The 20,482-nt window shown below is 39.4% G+C and overlaps 1 protein-coding gene across 1 annotated transcript; it reads right to left on the bottom strand.

Annotated features, from left to right (window-relative positions):
- Positions 1–10,841: 10,841 nt before the first annotated feature.
- On the bottom strand, positions 10,842–18,843 carry LOC106560454 (calcium-activated chloride channel regulator 1). Its single transcript, XM_014123377.2, has 14 exons — positions 18,656–18,843; positions 18,271–18,408; positions 17,241–17,391; positions 17,037–17,142; positions 15,386–15,545; positions 15,019–15,243; positions 14,613–14,837; positions 14,220–14,391; positions 14,006–14,112; positions 13,700–13,915; positions 13,233–13,503; positions 12,966–13,130; positions 12,319–12,552; positions 10,842–12,055 (listed from the first exon to the last, which is right to left on the bottom strand). Exons 1-14 carry the CDS (start codon positions 18,803–18,805, stop codon positions 11,643–11,645), a joined length of 2,733 nt encoding a protein of 910 aa, XP_013978852.1. The 5' UTR covers positions 18,806–18,843; the 3' UTR covers positions 10,842–11,642.
- Positions 18,844–20,482: the final 1,639 nt, after the last annotated feature.

The following is a 20,482-nucleotide window of genomic DNA, read 5'->3' as shown; positions in this document are numbered from 1 at the left end:
GTGTCACGTCCTGACCATAGTAAGTTGTTATTTTCTATGGTAGAGTAGATCATGGCGTGACAAGGGGTGTTTGTCTGTTTTTGTATTTCTATGTTCAGTTTCTAGTTTTGTATTTCTATGTTGGTGTTGTTTGGGTTGATCTCCAATTGGAGGCAGCTGATCCTCGTTACCTCATATTTATTTTGATGTTTGTCCCACCTGTGTTTGTGGGTGATTATATTTTGAGTAGTGTGTTTTTGCTCTGCGTGACGGTTTGTTGTTTTTTGTTAGTTAAAGTATTTAATGTATTACATTACGTTTCACGAATAAATAAAGATGTGGAACTACAAACACGCTGCGCATTGGTCCGATCATTCTGACAGCCGTGACAAAGTGATTACTACGTGATTATAGGCTATTTTGAATTGTAAATACAGCTGTAGCCATGTCTTTTTTCTCTCTGGGATTAAACATGATGACATGCTATTTTTAGCTGGTATGGGAGTGAATACATTGTACACTGAAGCAGCACATCAAATTGGGATAGTGCTGTAAGTTACATTGGCAAGTGAAATAATATTTCCCAGGGCATTTCTGATTTAACTATAAATCGGATTATTCCACATTGAGATGTGGGAAGCTAAAAAGGCTAGCTAGCGTACTACGTTTTTAGCCAGGCTATAGTCAGCTAGCTACTAGCAAAGATGGTGGATAAATTAAGATAGTTCACTAAGGCTGTTTACCATTGAAAGAAATGGTCAAGGTTCAGGTCTGTGTAAGTGGGCTTTCTCTCTTTCTCGTGACAATGCTTTGCTGTGTGAGCTCATGGTTCCTCCATAATCTCTGGCATGCTCACGCATGCTTTTCTTCAGGTGCAAAACTCTTGTGTCCTGATTCAATAGACACCTCCCTTGTTGACTCTTGTTTCTCCCTTTTCTCTATTGCTCATTCTCACTCTCAAACTCACACACGTATGCATTTGCAGAAAAGAGGAAGAAATGTGCCAATTACACCCATTTCTAAAACTGTTTGCTACAGGAATGATATGACAGACATAACTTTTGAACAATATAATGTTCTGTTGTCTCTTTATTGCTCCTTTACACATACTTGAGTTTTTGCCTTTATATTTCCTTTTTTAAACACCAGCTAGCTGTACTCAATTGGGGGAACGTCTGTCTGGGACAATGTCCTCAGGATTATGGAGATGTGTGTTCATAAATAGTTTTTGAATATGCAACATGTATTAGGATTAGGCAAAACTAAAAAAATTGGCAAAACTTTTAAAAAACATGAATTATCCAACTACTGTCTAATTTTGATAATCCTCTTTCTTAAAATATTTCAGAACGATGACAAATTATGAATATTAATATCCCACTTTAATATGACGTGACAGAGGAGCAAATATGCCTTTTTGTCTTTGTGTTACTGTTCTGTCGCGTCCCGCATGCCCACATTATGCCAATTGTTAATTTATTTTGTTATTTTTATGCTTCAAGTAAGTGTCATAAAGAGCCTGAAAACTCTGGAGGTTTCTGTATTGCGGGAACTCTGGAAAGTCCCAAAATATGCCCCTGACCGCCGTGTTGGAGAAGGACGCAAAGTACTGTATGTATTTGGGCAAGTTGCTCTTCTCTTTTTTAAAGACATCTCTAAGCTATAACTGCAACAAAATTCTTCAACTAGTATCATGGAAACACTTTTAGCCAGCTCAGTCCACAAAGTTACTTCAAGAATCCTTTCCTTTTAAAATATCAAATTGATAAAGTTGTAATGTGTTGATTCTCTTCACTGAAGATCTGACCCATCACATGACTCTTCAAGAGGGCCTCTACGTTTCAGATTTACATTTTGGTCATTTAGCAGACACTCTTAGCCAGAGCGACTTACAGTAGTGAATGCATACATTTCATACATTTTCTTTCCGTACTGGTCCCCCGTGGGAATCGAACCCACAACCCTGGCATTGCAAACACCATGCGATTGAGTCTCACAACTCAAATGCTGGTTGAAAACTGTTTTCTGCCCCTCCCAAAAGATAGAATTTGTAGATAATTGGCCCTCTTTCTGGGACTCACCCACAAACAGGACCAAGCCTGGCCTGTTGAGGAGTGACGGACTCCATCCTAGCTGGAGGGGTGCTCTCATCTTATCTACGAACATAGACAGGGCTCTAACTCCCCTAGCTCCACAATGAAATAGGGTGCAGGCCAGGCAGCAGGCTGTTAGCCAGCCTGCCAGCTTAGTGGAGTCTGCCACTAGCACAGTCAGTGTAGTCAGCTCAGCTATCCCCATTGGACCACCATTATCGGACCACCATTTTATTACGTTTGCAATCGCAACAAATAATCTGCTCAGACCCCAACCAAGGAGCATCAAAAGTCGTCGAGGAACTCAATTTGCAAGATGCAGTTGCACCCCTAAAAACTAATAACATTTGTCATAAGAAACTAGCTCCCTGGTATACAGAAAATACATGAGCTCTGAAGCAAGCTTCCAGAAAATTGGAACGGAAATGGCGCCACACCAAACTGGAAGTCTTCCGACTAGCTTGGAAAGACAGTACCGTGCAGTATCGAAGAGCCCTCACTGCTGCTCGATCATCCTATTTTTCCAACTTAATTGAGGAAAATAAGAACAATCCGAAATTTATTTTTGATACTGTCGCAAAGCTAACTAAAAAGCAACATTCCCCAAGAGAGGATGGCTTTCACTTCAGCAGTAATAAATTCAGGAACTTCTTTGAGGAAAAGAAAGCAAATTACGGACTCCTCTTTAAATCTGCGTATTCCTCCTAAGCTCCGTTGTCCTGAGTCTGCACAACTCTGCCAGGACCTAGGATCAAGGGAGACACTGAAGTGTTTTAGTACTATATCTCTTGACACAATGATGAAAATAATCAAGCTGCATACTGGACCCTATTCCAACTAAACTACTGAAAGAGCTGCTTCCTGTGCTTGGCCCTCCTATGGTGAACATAATAAACGGCTCTCTTGCCACCGGATGTGTACCAAACTCATCCCGGGACAAGGCCGAGTATAGCCCACAAAGATCTCCGCCACGGCACAGCCCAAGGGGGGGCGCCAACCCAGACAGGAAGACCACGTCAGTGACTCAACCCACTCAAGTGACGCACCCCTCCCAGGGACGGCATGGAAGAACACCAGTAAGCCAGTGACTCAGCCCCCGTAATAGGGGTAGAGGCAGAGAATCCCAGTGGAAAGAGGGGAAACCGGCCAGGCAGAGACAGCAAGGGAATTCCCAGATGAATTCTCTGCCATGTACTGGGACAGGAGGAGGCATGTGAAGGGTTTCCAAACATCCGCTACAGTTCTTTGCCATGTTTTCTATCTAATGATCCAGATACGGCCACCAGAAGTGGCTCCTTATGAGCAGCTTCATTTTGACAATTCCAATATGACCTTCATATAGTTGCTGCAAAACCTGATGTTGGCATTTATGGGGTATCATGACTCTCATTCCCCACATCAAACATCCTTGGAATGTTGTCATTTCATTTCTCCACTGGAAATTCAGAGTCAGCTCCTTTCTGCCTGTATTGTATAATTTTGACAAGGTCAGATCTTTCCTTGTCTACCGTTTGATAACTGTTCTTGTGACAGGTAGTGCCTTGAGCTGAGAGGTATGGAGAATGTCCACTGCATCCACACTCCTTTGTCTTTCTCTTGTACAGGGCAGTCTGGATAATCCATCTGCAGTTGTGTGGAGGGACGACAGCTTAAACTCAATGTCATACATATGACTGGCAAGAAACAAGGCGTATCGCTGTAACCTGGCCGCTGTCATTGCCGGAATGCCTAACAGCTGCACCAACGCATAGGCACTCACACAACCAACAAACATGGGAACAATAATCGACAGGACAATGGTAAACCAAGGACACACTTATACAATTACTAATCACTGGGAATAGGGGCCTGGTGTGCATAATGAAAGTTCTGGAGGGTTCTGTGACACATAATGCATCAGAACCTGTTCAGATGTGATGATCCGTTTTGCCTCAAGAAACGCATTTTCACACTGTTCTGTCCACTGCCATGTCCTATTCTTTTCCAGGAGCTGATTGAGAGGCTGGAGTACTGCTGAAAGGTTTGGGAGGAATCTTCTTGAGTAATTGATCAGTCCCGTGAAAGATCTCACTTCTGTGATATTTTTCGGTCGTGGTGCCTGACCACTGCATCGATTTTGTCCTGTGTTTTGTGCAATCCATTGTCCACAGAAGACAATGTCCACAGAAGACAATCTTGTCTTTGAAGAACTCACACTTCTGTAAGTTTGCCTGTAGCCCATACTCTTTCAGTCCTCTCAGAACCTCTTCCAGGTTAGCCATCTGCTCTTTGTCAGTGCGTCCTGTTATGATCATGTAATCCAGGATACACTGGGTTCCTTGGATTCCTTGCAGAATCTGGTCAATAGCTCGTTGCCGAATGGCTGGGGCCGATGCAATGCCAAAAGCCAAGCGGTTATACCTGTATAGACCTTTGCGTGTGTTTATTGTCAGGTACTTTTTGGAGCTCTCTTCAACCGGCAGCTGCAGGTAAGCCTGTTTCAGGTCTATTTTACTGAAGTGTTTCCCACCAGCTAGTGCAGCAAAGATCTTATCCAGACGTGGCAGGGGGTATTGGTCCACATGCAACATTGAATTCACAGTTACCTTGAAGTCCCCACACATTCTAACAGACCCGTCTTTCTTTACAATAGGAACAATGGGTGTGGCCCATTCGTTTCTGTCCACTTTCGTCAGGATCCCTGTATCCTGCAAGCAATCGATTTCCGCTTCCACCTTTGGTCTCAGGGAGTATGGAACAGATCTGGCTTTGCAGAATTTTGGAGTTGCGTCATCTCTCAGTACAAGTTTGGCTGTGAAGCCTTTTACTGTTCCCATCTGATCACTGACAACTGTGTTGTATTTCTTCCGTGTTCCAGTGTTTGGTCTGTGCCTTTCTCTTTGGGCTGGAACGTGTGGAGCATTTTCAAGTCACACCATTTCAGCTTTATTTTTGAAAGCCATTCCCTGCCAAATAATGGGGGGCCAGTTCCAGGCACCTTAACGTGTCATTTAGGTTCTCTCCAAACTGGCAATGCTCAGACAGTTTCTTCAACTCTGCTACATATGTACTAACACCCTCCCCCTCAATCTGATCTCTCTTGTGGAAACAAAAAATGTTCCGCGATGAGGAGTGGTTTAGGTGATAGATGATTTTGCAATATCTCCACAATCTCTGTGAATGTTGTATTGGAGGGCTTCAGAGGGGCAGTCAGATCTCTTAGCAAACTGTATGTTTTTGGGCCAATTAAACTCAGCAACGCTGGTACTCTCTTGTTATCAGCAATGTCGTTTGCAAAGAAGTACTGTTCCAGTCGTTCAATGTATGTTGCCCAGTTCTGTAAGTTGCCCAGTTTTCTTGCATGTCATCAAAAACATCTATTTTCCCGATGCTAGCCATTCTCTTTACCTCCGGCTCTACGGGTCTTTGATCTGCCGCCTCGTTCTTGTCAGCTCTCCCCTCGTCGTCACTGCTTGCTAGCTGTTGTGCTACAGGGTCAAAACCTTCCTCTCTTTCCACAAGCTCCAACTGCATTCGTGATGCACACTGCAGGTAATCATCCTCGTCGCCATTGTAGTGTCTTAGCTCTTATTACTTATTTATATAATAAGAAAGACTGAATACAAGGAAGTGAACTGGAGCTTCACATTTAATAAAATAAGTTAGTACCAGAATAACATAGAACAACACTGCGCATGACCAAGGCTGCTTCGTTCTTAAAGGGGGCATCAGTAATTAACAGAACATAACAACTACTAAATGTGTAATGTGATCATTTTTAACATTCATATTTTTTTTCTCCAAAAAACAACAACATTTGATTGATAAAATATGTAATCAGTCTTGTTTCTCATGGTCTGAGAGTCCAAGCGAACTGTCATGTGCCTTTTACTGATGAGTGGCTTCCGTCTAGCCATTCTACCATTAAGGCCTGATTGGTTTGAGTTCTGCAGAGATGGTTGTCCTTCTGGAAGGTTCTTCTATCTCCACAGAGGACCTCTTGACCTCTGTCAGAGTGACCAGCGGGCTCTTGGTCACCTCCCTGACCAAGGCCCTTCTCCCCTGATTGCTCAGTTTGGCGAGGCGGCCAACTCTAGGAAGAGTCTGGGTGGTTCCAAACTTCTTCCATTTAAGAATGATGGAGGCCACTGTTTTCTTGGGGACCTTAAATGCTGTGGAAATGTTTTAGTACCTTTCCCCAGATCTTTGCCACGACACAATCCTGCCAAGGACAATTGCTTCTACCTCACGGCTTGGTTTTTGCTCTGGCATGCATTCTCAACTGTGGGACCTTATATAGACAGGTGTGTGCCTTTCCAAATCATGTCAAATTAATTTAATTTTCTACAGGTGGACTCCAATCAAGTTGTAGAAACATCTCAAGGATGATCAATGGAAAAAGGATGCACCTGAGCTCAATTTCGAGTCTCATAGCAAATGGTCTGAACACTTATATAAATAAGGTATTTCTGTTTATCATTTTTAAGACATTTGTAACACCGATAAAATCTGCAACATTTTTGCTTTGTCATTATGGGGAAAACATTTCAATTAAATCAATTTTAGAATACGGCTGTAATGTAACAAAATGTGTAAAAAGGGAAGGGGTCTGAATACTTTTCTGAATGTACTGTACCTTGCATAATATTAGTTTTAGGACATTTTTGCCAGTTTAACAAGCTAGATTATTACGATTCACATATCTAGCTGATAATTATTAAGTCAAACATTTTCTTTGTGTATATCTTATTTAGTCTATTGTTGCCATTGTCCAGGCTGGAAGAAGGTTCAGTGAATGGGGAGATGAATCGTGAGGTAAGGGGAGTGCGAGTGCTTCTCAAATGTATTGTTTTATGCATTCTCCACACTCTCGTCCTCACAAGAACTTACTCAAGAGAACGTGGCCGGAGAATGCATGAGAGTATAGAGCACGGTAGCATGCATATTGAGAAACACCCAGGGTGTTCAGAAAGTATTCACACCTCTTGACTTTTTCCACATTTTGTTCTGTTACAAAGTGGGATTAAAATTGATTTAATTGTCTTTTTTTTATCAACGATCTACAGAAAATATTCTATAATGTCAAAGTGGAAGATGTATACAGTACCAGTCAAAAGTTTGGACACACCTACTTATTCAAGGGTTTTTCTTTATTTTTACCATTTTCTACATTGTAGAATAATATTGAAGACATTAAAACTATTAAATAACACACATGGAATCATGTAGTAACCAAGAAAGTGTTAAACAAATCAAAACATAATTTATATTTGAGATTCTTTAACTTCTCTAGGGTAGGGGGCAGTATTTTGACGTCCGGATGAAAGGCGTGCCTGTAGTAAACTGCCTGCTACTCAGGCTCAGAATGTAAGATATGCATATTATTAGTAGATTTGGATAGAAAACACTCTGAAGTTTCTAAAGCTGTTTGAATGATGTCTGTGAGTATAACAGAACTCATATGGCAGGCAAAAACCTGAGAGGAATCCAACCAGGAAGTGTGGAAATCTGAGGTTTGTAGTTTTTCAAGTCATTGCCTATACAGTATACAGTGACTTAGGGTTCATTTTGCACTTCCTAAGGCTTCCACTAGATGTCAACAGTCTTTAGAACGTTGTTTCATGCTTCTACTGTGAATGGGGAGAGAATAAGAGCTGTCTGGAAGTAGATGAGTGAGAAAATGACATGAGCTCAGTTGCGCGCACTCACGTGAGAGTTAGCTGTGTTCCTTTTCTTTTTTGAAGACATTGGAATTGTCCGGTTGGAATATTACTGAAGATTTATGATAAAAACATCTTAAAGATTGATGCTATACATCGTTTGACATGTTTCTACGAACGTAAATATAACTTTTTTTGACTTTTCGTTGTGACATTTTGCGCGCGCTTCCTGCATTTGGAGTGGTGGACTAAACACGTGAACAAAAAGGAGGTATTTGGATATAAATGATGGACTTTATCGAACAAAACAAATATTTATTGTGGATCTGAGATTCCTGGGAGTGCATTCTGATGAAGATCATCAAAGGTAAGTGAATATTTATAATGTCATTTTTGTCATTTCTGTTGACTCCAAAATGGCGGGTATCTGTATGGCTTGTTTTGATATCTGAGCGCTGTACTCAGATTATTGCAAAATTAGCTTTCGCCGTAAAGCTTTTTTGAAATCTGACACAGCGGTTGCATTACGAAGTGTCCCACATAGCCCAGAGAGGTTAAAGTAGCCACCCTTTGCCTTGATGAAATCAAAAGACTGGATAGTAATTTGACAGCTTTGCACACTCTTGGCATTCTCTCAACCAGCTTCACCTGGAATGCTTTTCCAACTGTCTGGAAGGAGTTCCCACATACGCTGAGCACCTGTTGGCTGCTTTTCCTTCATGCTGCGGTCCAACTCATCCCAAACCATCTCAATTGGGTTGAGATCGGGTGATTGTGGAGGCCAGGTCATCTGATGCAGCACTCCATCACTCTCTGTCTTGGTCAAAAAGCCCTTACACAGCCTGGAGGTGGTAGCCATGCTGGTTAAGTGTGCCTTGAATTCGAAATAAATCACAGACAGTATCACCAGCAAAGCACCCCCACACCATCCCACCTCCTCCTCCATGCTACACATGCGAAGATCATCTGTTCACCTACTCTTCATCTCACAAAGACACGGTGGTTGTGACCAAAAATCACAAATTTGGACTCATCAAGCCAAAGGACAGATTTCCACCGGTTTAATGTCCATTGCTGGTGTTTCTTGGCCCAAGCAAATCTCTTCTTCCTATTGGTGTCCTTTAGTAGTGGTTTCTTTGCAGCAATTCGACCATGAAGGTCTGTTTATGTTTAAACTTGTTCAGTTTATGTCTCAGTTGTTGAGTCTTGTTATGTTCATACAAATATTTACACATGTTAAGTTTGCTGAAAATAAACGCAGTTGACAGTGAGAGGACATTTATTTTTTTGCTGAGTTTATGAAGGAGATCAACTCTATGATGTTAAGAATGAGCAGATTACTAGTACTTATGATTTCTCACATGGTGCTTTCCAAAACATTTTATTGCCCAAAAGGGCTTTACTTCAACAATGATTGATCACACAGTTGTCTTCTAATAATGTGATTTATATATTTATATCATAAATATCATAAATATATACATGACTAACTATTGATTTACAAACTACTAATCCATCCTCATTTCAGTACTTTTTTAATCTTGATTTGTGGGATGAGTATTGAGTCCTCAGGAACTGCAGGGTTAATAGCAATCATAATGTCTGTGTACCATTTCCCTCCAGCTTGATCCCAAAAGTAGATCCTGACAGGAAAACCAGCAGCAACATGGCCACTGCTTTAGAGGCCATGGTGGTGGACTCAGTGATGTGAGTAGAGCTTTGGTTTGTCTCTTTATATCTCCATTACTGTGAAGTTGGCAAAATAAAGTTGAGCTAATATAATTTCCCAAGCTTGAAATTATTAAGTATACATCAACGTGATTAAGTTTGCCATTATAAGGAGGTGTTCCTAGATGTAAAGTCAGATTGTTAATTTCTTGTAGACCTAATTCAGCAAGTATCTCTATCAATGTTTAAGAGGAAAGTTGGAGATTACATACAGCAGTTAGAACGTACTGTTGGTGAACTGTACTGTTTGTCCATAATGACCAAGTGATACATTGCCCGATGAGCTAAATGTTATTTATACAAACAGAGACTTGGCTTTACAGTATTTTGTGAACAGACCAAATGCAGGGAACCATTTAGTTGGCAATTTTTTTTGTGGAATTTACTTTTTAAAAAACAACAAAGGCAACAGTCTGAAATAAACATTCTGCATTGATTTAACTTGTGCTTTTTAAGGACATTAAAAAACAGTCTTAGCTAGTGGATCTAACTCAAAATAATAATCGTTATTGTCCAACAAAAAATGTTCAGTTCCGTATTGAAAAAAATATTGAGCCTAGATTAAGTATAGTTAATGCACATTAATCCAGGGCCACCTCTAAGGGGTGGCAAAGCCGGGCACGTATAATTACGTGATTAAATGAATCAGTAATTATTAACTCATTAACCTGGGGCACCATAGGAAAGTTTGGTTTTATTGAGTTTCTATTTTCCAAATTAACTCAAAGAATATCAGAATATCGATTTTACAACAGTCGCTACTTAATCAATTTCCAGTCTCATTCTGAACGTTGCATAATCCGGGAATCTGCACAAACCTGAGTTGATTATTTATTTACTAACAAGCCTATATGATAATATTAGATACACATACACAAACCTACAATCTAGGCTATTGATTAGAACTTAGTATGATGAACCGGTCCCTAGCTGGCCAACACAATATGACACGTTACACACAATGGCGATTTCAAAAGAGAGAGAAAGAGAGAGAGTACACAAGAGAAAAATACACTTGGGTGCATTTGTCAACTATGATTATTTTAACCCTAACCTTGCCCCGAACTGCCACTCTTATGGGTCAGAATATAATGATGTAATTAGGTGTTGAAGGTCTCCAATGCGGGTCTCTGTGTGGACCATTTCGGCTTCTCTGACGCACTTCTCTGGTTACAGGGTATGTAACTCTCTGGTTGTCCTCACCATGTCAGTGTCCTTTGTCTTAGTGGTCTGTTTCCTCGCCCTTGTTCTGAAAGGGGTCTTCTGAGAACATCCAGCCCTGTAGCTCAGGGCTCACAGCGTAGGAATGAAAGCAGTGTAGACATACGATTCGATGGAGAGTGGTGACCGGATTCAATTTATACAACTAACTCAGATCTAATTTAGACAACTAACTCAGATCCAATTTAGAACTAACTTCACATTTAATCTTTACAAAAACATTCTTTTTGATCTGGACATTTTCCACACAACATACAATATGCAAACATCCAGCATATACTAGGAAAACTCTTGAAGTTGCAATGTTTTCGTTATAATGTCGTCCTTTACCTTTTAATAACATAACAAAAACAACATTCATTTTCATATTCCATCTATCGTCATTACCACCATTGTGGCTGACGAAACCTATTGTCCCAAAGTCAATTTATTGCATGTTAAATGTTCTGAGGCCGGTTCTCCATAGTGAGAGTACAAAGGAATTTTGTCTGCTGCCTTAGATTTACAATGGGCATGAGGTGTCACAACCCCCGCCCTATCTCCATACCTCTTGATCTCTTTCCCTCTGGTGGGTGTGAGAGATCTCTCTGTAGGATTGTGGTCTACGGTAACCTGACCCAAGGAGGCCAGTCATTACATAATACACATTAATGTCAATACATTTTATGATACATCTTACATCGTACCTTAACAGAACATGTTCTTCACTGTAAACACAATGATTAATACACAAACACAAAGCTTCAAATGAGATCTTAAGAGAATCAGTCTAATCAATCTATTATAGCACAATCAATTTAATATGGTTAGCTATGATCTCATTCTAACCTTTCAGCTATTTAAAAAACAAAGAATGGTAGATAAGATCATTTATTTCCCTCTACTTCATATGTTTTTTTAGTGTTAATCAAAAACACAGGAAGGTTTGCTATGATTCAGTGCAATGAAGTGCAGCTACATTTGTTCATCATCATAATTTGTTTTAAGCATGATTAACTCTCCTTGATTTAATTGAACACATTGTCACACTAGCAATCAGACAAGCCACCATGGTTACTGTGGTGACCGATATGACTATAGCAGTAATGTTCACACCACCGCCTGATGTATCAGGCCCCCCAGGAGCATCAGTTGGAGAAGGAACAGGAGCTTTGGGAACAATCCTGGTCACTTGAATAATGTTGGATGTTTCAGATTTCAGGAAAGACTTGTCTTCTGCTTTTGCTGCAAAGAACAGAGTGGTGCCATTTTTGATGATTGAGAAGAGAGTGAAAGAGAGCTTTTCTGGGGAGCCTGCCTTCTTTGGTGAGAGGTTATATGTGACAAGATGAGCGGTACTGAAGTTGGATCTGAGTAGGTCCGAATCTTCACTAAAACGGATCTCATAGGCCGTTGCTGAAAAATAGAAATGGCAAGTAAATAAATGTAAATATACACCAAGACAGCACACTGATTATCTGATTGTTAGCATTTTGCACCCCTGTCATATGAAATTTAGCGATTGGTGAAATACTGTACATGTCAGTGTTGCAGTGCTTTTTTTTCTTCATATTTTGTGAATATTAGGCCTACATTACAGATTTTCATCTGAGCAAAAAAATCTGGAAATATATCCACAACTTATTGTTGAGATGCACATTATTTATACATTTTTGTACCTGTGCCTTGGTCCATGTCTTCCCCAGGTGCAGTCCAGGTGAGCATCACTTTGTCCTCCTCTATCTCTGCATTCAGGTCTGTGATTTTGTTAGGGGGGAAATTTGGAGGGGAGACACCAGGTGGGAGACTGACTGAGAAGCTCTCTCCTATGGCTGTCCTGGTGAAGCTGCCCACATCAGCCTGCAGGTCGTCCTCACTGACTGGGGGCTTTGGGGGATTCATCACTACTTGTCCTGGGAAGACAAAGTCATCAAACATATGAATACATACATATTCTTACAATCCCAACTACCAAATCATACCCTTGATCATTATAAGGCTAGTTGTTGAGAATAGGTATGGGTACTGATCCATCAAATTAAATATGTTTTGGTATATACATTATATGGTATCACAATTTCATTGTTTTAACCTTTATTTAACTAGGCAAGTCAGTTAATTAAGAACAAATTCTTATTTACAATGACAGCCTAGGAACAGTGAATTAACTGCCTTGTTCAGGAGCAGAACGACAGATTTTTACCTTGTCAGCTCAGGGATTCAATCTAGCAACCTTTCGGTTACTGGCCCAACACTCCAACCACAAGGCTACCTGCCACCAGTTCATGAATGAAAAACACATTGTTTCAGATGGAATGTACTGTACCATTAACCACATATCCAGGTATGTAAAGTGCTCCACTGTGTCTCCTGAGGGAGAATCTGGCCATGCCATCATTGTTATGTACTTTCACTTTCAAGCTGTATTTTCCTGTTGTTAGGTTAGTGAAGTAACTGGAATAGATGCCATCATATCTGAAAGCATCAGCACCTGAAAAAATAGGATTTCATCTTAAAATTTAAATAAATAATAGTTTTTGTAACACCGACACCATTTTGGTTCTAAATCATATGTATTGTGGCTCTACATCACCTGCTCCATTATCTTGCAGTTTCAGCTCATGCTTCACTCCCTTATCAGAGGTTAGTGTGGCCATCACATCTGCCAGAATCACCGGAACACCTTTCTGGTTGACCTCTGCATACACCAACATGGGTTTGCTGCCGTTGCTGGACAGTTGGCTCATGTGGGTTTTGACCATGACCGGTGATATAGCTTCACTAACAGCATGACTTGTCACAGTCATTGACATAGATTGGGCGGTTGACTCTTTATTTAGTAGACTGTATTTCCACTTTCCAGTCTACAATTGTAAATAATATCATCACCATTCAATCTAGTGAAATTGTAGTAATGCATAATATGGTCCACATTGAACAATTGAAATGGCTAAATTAGTAGCTTGTAGTAATTGGAAAAATAATACACACAACTATAATAAATATAAATATAACTTTTGAATCTAGCTGAACACATAAAATAAACACAACCAGACAGACCTCAGCAGTTCCTTCAATATCGAGCGTCAAAGTCTTAGCAGGAGCATCATGTTTGAAATGTGATGTGTCATAGGTCCGTGTAAAGGGGCTTAAAACAAGGATGTCAGGTGGACTTCTTTCATAGATAACTAAAAAGCTTGTCTTGTTTCCAATTGTCCTGTCAATGGACACAGATCCATTAAACCAACCAATCATATTCAATCCAGTGCTCTCAAGCTGTTGGGAAAAAAGACAGATTATGTTCAAATATCTGTAAACACTTATAGTATATTATGTTTCTCAGAATTCCCTGCAACCTCATCTCACCTGGATTGTCTGCTTGGTCAGATTTCCATCAGATGTTGTGTGTGAAGCAAAAATATCAACAAGGTCATTGGAATCCACACCATCAGCAGCATTGTGATATTTACCACCTACAGCAGGAAGGATGATATTTAGGTAAAACATTTGAACAAGTAAGAAGGAATTTCAGATATAATTTAGAATGCATACTTATGAAAGATACTGCTCTCTGTGTTACCTGAAATGTCTGACAATTCTTTTACAGCTATGTTTGCATTTGGCCCAAGAGTTATTGTGTGCACAGTTGCACCACTTTCTTCAACACGTATTTGACAGTTGATACTTGATTCCCCATCAGTTAGTAATATGATTTCATCTCCTCTTGCACCATCTCCATCTCCCCCAAGTACCTAATAGAAGCATCATTGATTTATTGAAATGATATATTAATGTCATTTTAATGAGTTTCTTTCTAAATGTACTATATATGTGTATTCATGTGTCAAACGTTTTTTATCCAGATTGTTGCAGCACTATGTACCAGTATTATTTTAAGTGATCATTTAAAGCAATTTGTAATGTATTATATGAACTGTGCCAAATAAATATAGATTATTGGTATTGTATTTACCTCCAGACCTTTCTCGACACCTGCACAAATGTCTGTGCCTCCACTAGCTGATAGTGGCAGACTGCCTACAAGCGTATCTCTCGACGCTGTACCATCAATCAAAGTCAATGGTTGAAGAATTGTAGCCGTTTGTGTAAATTGTACAATGCCAACATAAGCTTGGTCTTCAACAATCTTCTGTATGAAGAGTGTTGCCGCTTGTCTCAGGTTCAACATTCTAGAACCCTTTATAGGAAAAATATATATTAGCAACCAGCAGGACAGTTAGACAAAAGCACAGACACACACACACACGTGCCCGGGCACAAACACCAATAATACCAGGAATGTGTGTTACCGTTGTCAGATCTTGAATTGTTTTTATAAAATATGGTTTGATTTCAAAAATCAGTCCATAAAAACTTACTGCAGACATGCTTCCTGAAACATCAAGGACAAGACAGACAACCCTTTGCCGTCGCTGCACCACAGTGAATGTGGGTAGTATACTTGGTGGTGTTGGCACAACTGCCACACCGGCATCTACAGAAAGTGAGGTGATAACTTCCTCTACACCTCTATTACCACACAGTCTGTTCTGGATGTTTGGAGCCTCAGTGTTGTGAGTTTCTTTTGTACAGAACTCTTTTACCTGGGCACACAACACAAACGCTTGTGTCATTAGTTTAAACGTATCTTCATTACAGTTAAAAATGGTAAGTTGAGCATTACAACTACATAACACATTGGGTAGATATCAAGGTAGTTGAAAGGCTGTGTAGACTTATACTCACAGCACTAAGGCCTTGATTGTACATGATAGATGCAGAGGTTGTCTGTTGCTTGTCAGGATAGAATACACAGTCTTCGGTGTATAACCCAGTAACAGGGTCAGTGGTGCAGTCCTTTTGGTCACGTTTGTGGATGTACTTTCCTGTAATGTTTATGGTACATCTGAGAAAATGAACATTAACAATAAATTGATTGTACAGTAAGGGTTGACTCCAAGTCTCAATAATTTAAGAAAAATCACTATTTAATTGTTGGTAGATGCATGTCATAGTGGAAACTGAATTAAATGCTCATCAATAGACAATGGGCTATAAAAATAAAGACAGTGACTAATCAATGTGCCTTCAGAAAGTACTCATTCCCCTTGACTTATTGCACATTTTGTTTGATTTGATGAGGTGAACATGTTTTTAGAAATGTTTGCACATTTATTGAAAATGACATACAGAAATATCTAATTTACATAAGTATTCACACCCCTGAGTCAATACATGTTAGAATCACCTTTGATAAGGATTACAGATGTGAGTCTCTAAGAGCTTTGCACACCTGGATTGTACAATATTTGCACATTATTATTTTTTTAATTCTTCAAGCTCTGTCAAATTGCTTGTTGATCATTGCTAAACAGCCATTTTCATGTCTTGCCATAGATTTTCAAACCTATTTAAGTCAAAACTGTAACTTGGGCACTCAGGAACATTCAATGTTGTCTTTGTAAGTCACTCTGGATAAGAGCGTCTGCTAAATGACGTAAATGTAATGTAAATGTATTGGTAAGCAACTCCAGTGTATATTTGACCTTGTGTTTTAGGTTATTATCCTGCTGAAAGGTGTCTTTTGGAAAGCCGACTGAAGCAGGTTTTCTACTAGGATTTTGACTGTGCTTAGCACTATTCCGTTTCATTGTATCCTAAAGAAAACTCCATTGCCGATGACAAGCAAACCCATAGCATGATGCAGCCACCACCATGCTTGAAAATATGAATAGTGGTACTCAGGGATATGTTGTGTATGATTTGCCCCAATCATAACACTTTGTATTCAGGACATAACGTTAATTTCTTTACCACATGTTTTATTTACTGAGTAAAACACCAATGTTTCGGCATCACTGTACCGTCTTCAGGCCAACAGTTTACTTGCTGTTAGTCAGCACATCTACTAACTGTTTTTGGTGTGCGCCAGCTCATGCTTTTCACTGGACATAACAGACAATGCAAATGGACAGGTAGAGTTTAACTGGTACCTTTGCCATGTTCCGCAAACAATACGGAATCTATTGAAAATGTGTTTGATTTAAATGTTTTTTTCAAAAGCAACTTTTTAAACTCCTTGTTTTAAGGACAAATTATGACACTTAAAGGTGAATTCCAACCCTTTTCAACCCATATTCATTATCTCCAGCACCATACAAGTTTCTACATATAAATAGAGCATTTCTATGTTTGTACTGAAAAAGATGAGAAGGTCCTAAAAAAGTGCAATTTGATGATGCCATCAAAAGTAAAACCAGTTATTTTCCTGCTCCCCGCATCACAGTGTATCTCGTAGTCTTTGAAATTAAATGTTTTTTTCACTACAGAATGTAGAAATGCGCTATGTTGGAATTGCCCTTTAATGGATACAATATGTATAAATGATAAAGATTACCTTGTTGCCTCGATTATGGAACCTGACAAGTAGAAGGGTTTTTCTTCATTATATTCATCAAAAACTCCCCATCTTAGATGTGCCCATTCATGGACAAAAACCTTACCTGGAAGTGAGTTTTAGAAGGAAAATTCAACAAATAGGATTTCTGTATTGGGTCTTGCACAGTAACAGGAGATAGAGTTTACGGCAGGTGACTCTAACCTCTGGGTCCATAGTATTTAGAGACATCATCATTCAGCATAAAGTCAGGAGTCAAATGAATGTACTGGCCCTCAGATCCACATTCACCATACTGCAGAGTGTAAGGCTGATCTCCATGTAATCTATTTGGCTCATCAATTATTATATTGGCCTATAACAGATACAATGCAAATTATTAACAAAATATCTAGATTTACCATAATACTTCAAAGTGTTTGTAATTACTATAAAAAGCTTATACTTCAGAATTTTGCGAAGATGATACCATGCCTATTTACATTCTGACTACCTGGTCATATGAGTTATATATTGATGTTTTTGGACAAACGTCCAATTTTGTCAAATTTTCCCCTTAACTATAACAGTTTAATGTATGTCTTCCTTGTTGTATTTTAACAATTACGGTTAAGATTACTATTACAGTTGCCTGAACATAGCCTTTAGCTGTGGTATATTGGCCATATACCACAAACCCCTGAAGTGCCTTATTGCTATTATATACTAGTTACCAACGTAATTAGAGCAGTAAAAATACATGTTTTGTCATACCCATGGTATAGGGTCTAATATACCACAGCTGTCAGCCAATCAGCATTCAGGGCTCGACCACCCAGTTTATAACTGGAAATCTACACTACATGGTCAAAAGTATGTGGACGAACTGACTTATTGAAAAGATGGCATCCTATGACGGTGCCACACTGAAAGTCATTGAGCTCTTCAGTAAGGCCATTCTACTGCTAATGTTTGTCTATGGAGATTGCATTTCTGTGTGCTCGATTTTATACACCTGTCAGCAACGGGTGTGGCTGAAAGACCTGAATCCACTAATTTGAAGGGGTGTCCACATACTTTTGTAGTGTGTAGTGTATCTTCCTATGACTTAATGATTTAAATAATTGTAATGATGAGGAATCAAAAGCTAATAGAATGTCAGTCAGGATCGTTCTCTGTCATTGGTGGTAATGATGACTTCAACTGAGCACAAAGGACTCCAACATCATTTGCATGTTTTAGATTCTCTCAGTACCTTATTGTAGACCTCCGTCTTTGCTTTGGAGTAATTTCCTTTATTCCAATTAGGTGGCACTAATATTGCGACTTCCTTGAAATATAAATGTTTCTTTGTTGCATTGAGTAGATGTCTGGATGCTTCTTTAATCATTTCCTGAAGTAACAAATTAAATAGAATAAAACAAAAGCTGTGTTGTCTAATTGAATGTTTTGGTTTACTTTCATTATTAGTAAAACAATCACAGCATGCCTGTCCTATGGTTAGATACAGCATTTGAATGTCAACATTAAAAACAGCAATATCCTACATTCAACATTACATTCAATAACATTCACAATATCCTAAAATATATATTACCTATTGAGTGGGGAAATAATGTTTTTTGTCATTAATTTATTACCTCGATTTGTGTGATGAGCACTGGGTCCTCAGGCACCACTGGGTTAATAGCGATCAGAATGTCAGTGTATCCATTTCCAGTCAGCTTGATCCCAAATGTAGATCCTGACAGGTAAACCAGCAGCAACACTGCCGCTGCTTTAGAGGCCATGGTGGTGGACTCAGTGATGTGTGGGAAGGATCTGTGATCTGCCAGTTATATTAGCAGAGATAGCAGAGGGTGGAAATAAAAAGAGAATTGCCCCATAATTATGCAAATCAGATGTCATTAAGTCAGATGCCCTTATCACATGCCCAGTGTTTTCGAAAAGCCACAAGTGCTGATTCACCTAGAACTGTATTTCAGGGAAGGGTGGTAGTGTTAGGGAAGAAAAAAAAATATATATATATACACACTACCGTTCAAAAGTTTGGGGTCACTTAGAAATGTCCTTATTTTTTAAAGAAAAGCACATTTTTTTGTCCATTAAAATAACATCAAATTGATCAGAAATACAGTGTAGACATTGTCAATGTTGTAAATGACTAATTTAGCTGGAAACTGATGATATTTTATGGAATATCTACATAGGTGTACAGAGGCCCATTATCAGCAACCATTACTCCTGTATTCCAATGCCACATTGTGTTAGCTAATCCAAGTTTAGCATTTTAAAAGGCTAATTGATCATTAGAAAACTCTTTTGCAATTATGTTAGCACAGCTGACAACTGTTGTTCTGATTAAAGAAGCAATAAAACTGTCCTTCGTTGGACTAGTTGAGTATCTGCAGCATCACCATTTATGGGTTCGATTACAGGCTCAAAATGCCCAGAAACAAAGACCTTTCTTCTGAAACTCGTCAGTCTATTCTTGTTCTGAGAAATTAAGGCTATTCTATGTGAGAAATTGCCAAGAAACTGAAGATCTCGTACAACGCTGTGTACTACCCCCGTCACAGAACATCGCAAACTGGCTCTAACCAGAATAGAAAGAGGAGTGGGAGGCCCCGGTGCACAACTGAGCAAGAGGACAAGTACATTAGAGTGTCTAGTTTGAGAAACAGACGCCTCACAAGTCCTCAACTGGCAGCTTCATTAAATAGTACCCGCAAAACACCAGTCTCAACGTCAACAGTGAAGAGGCAACTCCGGGACACTGGCCTTCTATGCAGAGTTGCAAAGAAAAAGCCATATCCTAGACTGGCCAATAAAAAGAAAAGATTAAGATAGGCAAAATAACACAGACACTGGACAGAGGAAGATTGGAAAAAAGTGTCATGGACAGACGAATTTAAGTTTGAGGTGTTCGGATCACAAAGAAGAACATTCGTGAGACGCAGAAAAAATTAAAAGATGCTGGAGGAGTGCTTGACGCACACCTGGTAATCATTATGATTCACACCTGAACTCCATTACCTTCATCATTTCCTCCCCTTTATATGTCACTCTCCCATATTCACTCACCAGTTGGTACTGTTCTTGTGTATCGGCGTTCTGCCTATGTTAGTATCGTGTTCTTAGTTTTGTTGTTTTATGATAAGAGAATTATCTAATAAAGGTAAATGAATCAATAAACCATGATGAATTATTAGTCATACAGCAGGTTTAATGAATAATCAATGTAATGATCAATGTAGGGATCGATTAGTCTGATTAGTTCCGGAAGGTCCAGGAACCACTGGAGAGGGAAAGAAATGTGTGTATGCAATTAGTATAGAGATATAGAGAAGCAGATGGTCAAGGGAGTAAAACTTCAGCCTGTTCCTAACCTTGAAGGAAAGGAACAGGCTGAGCCAGAAGGTGATAAACAGTGTGAGAAGTTTATGGGGGTTGCAGGTCATCAACAG

The sequence above is a fragment of the Salmo salar genome, chromosome ssa10 (genome assembly GCF_905237065.1).
Source record: "Salmo salar chromosome ssa10, Ssal_v3.1, whole genome shotgun sequence".
Lineage (NCBI taxonomy): Eukaryota > Metazoa > Chordata > Actinopteri > Salmoniformes > Salmonidae > Salmo > Salmo salar.
Note: the sequence above shows the minus strand (reverse complement) of the source record. Positions and strands in the feature narration are given on the sequence as shown.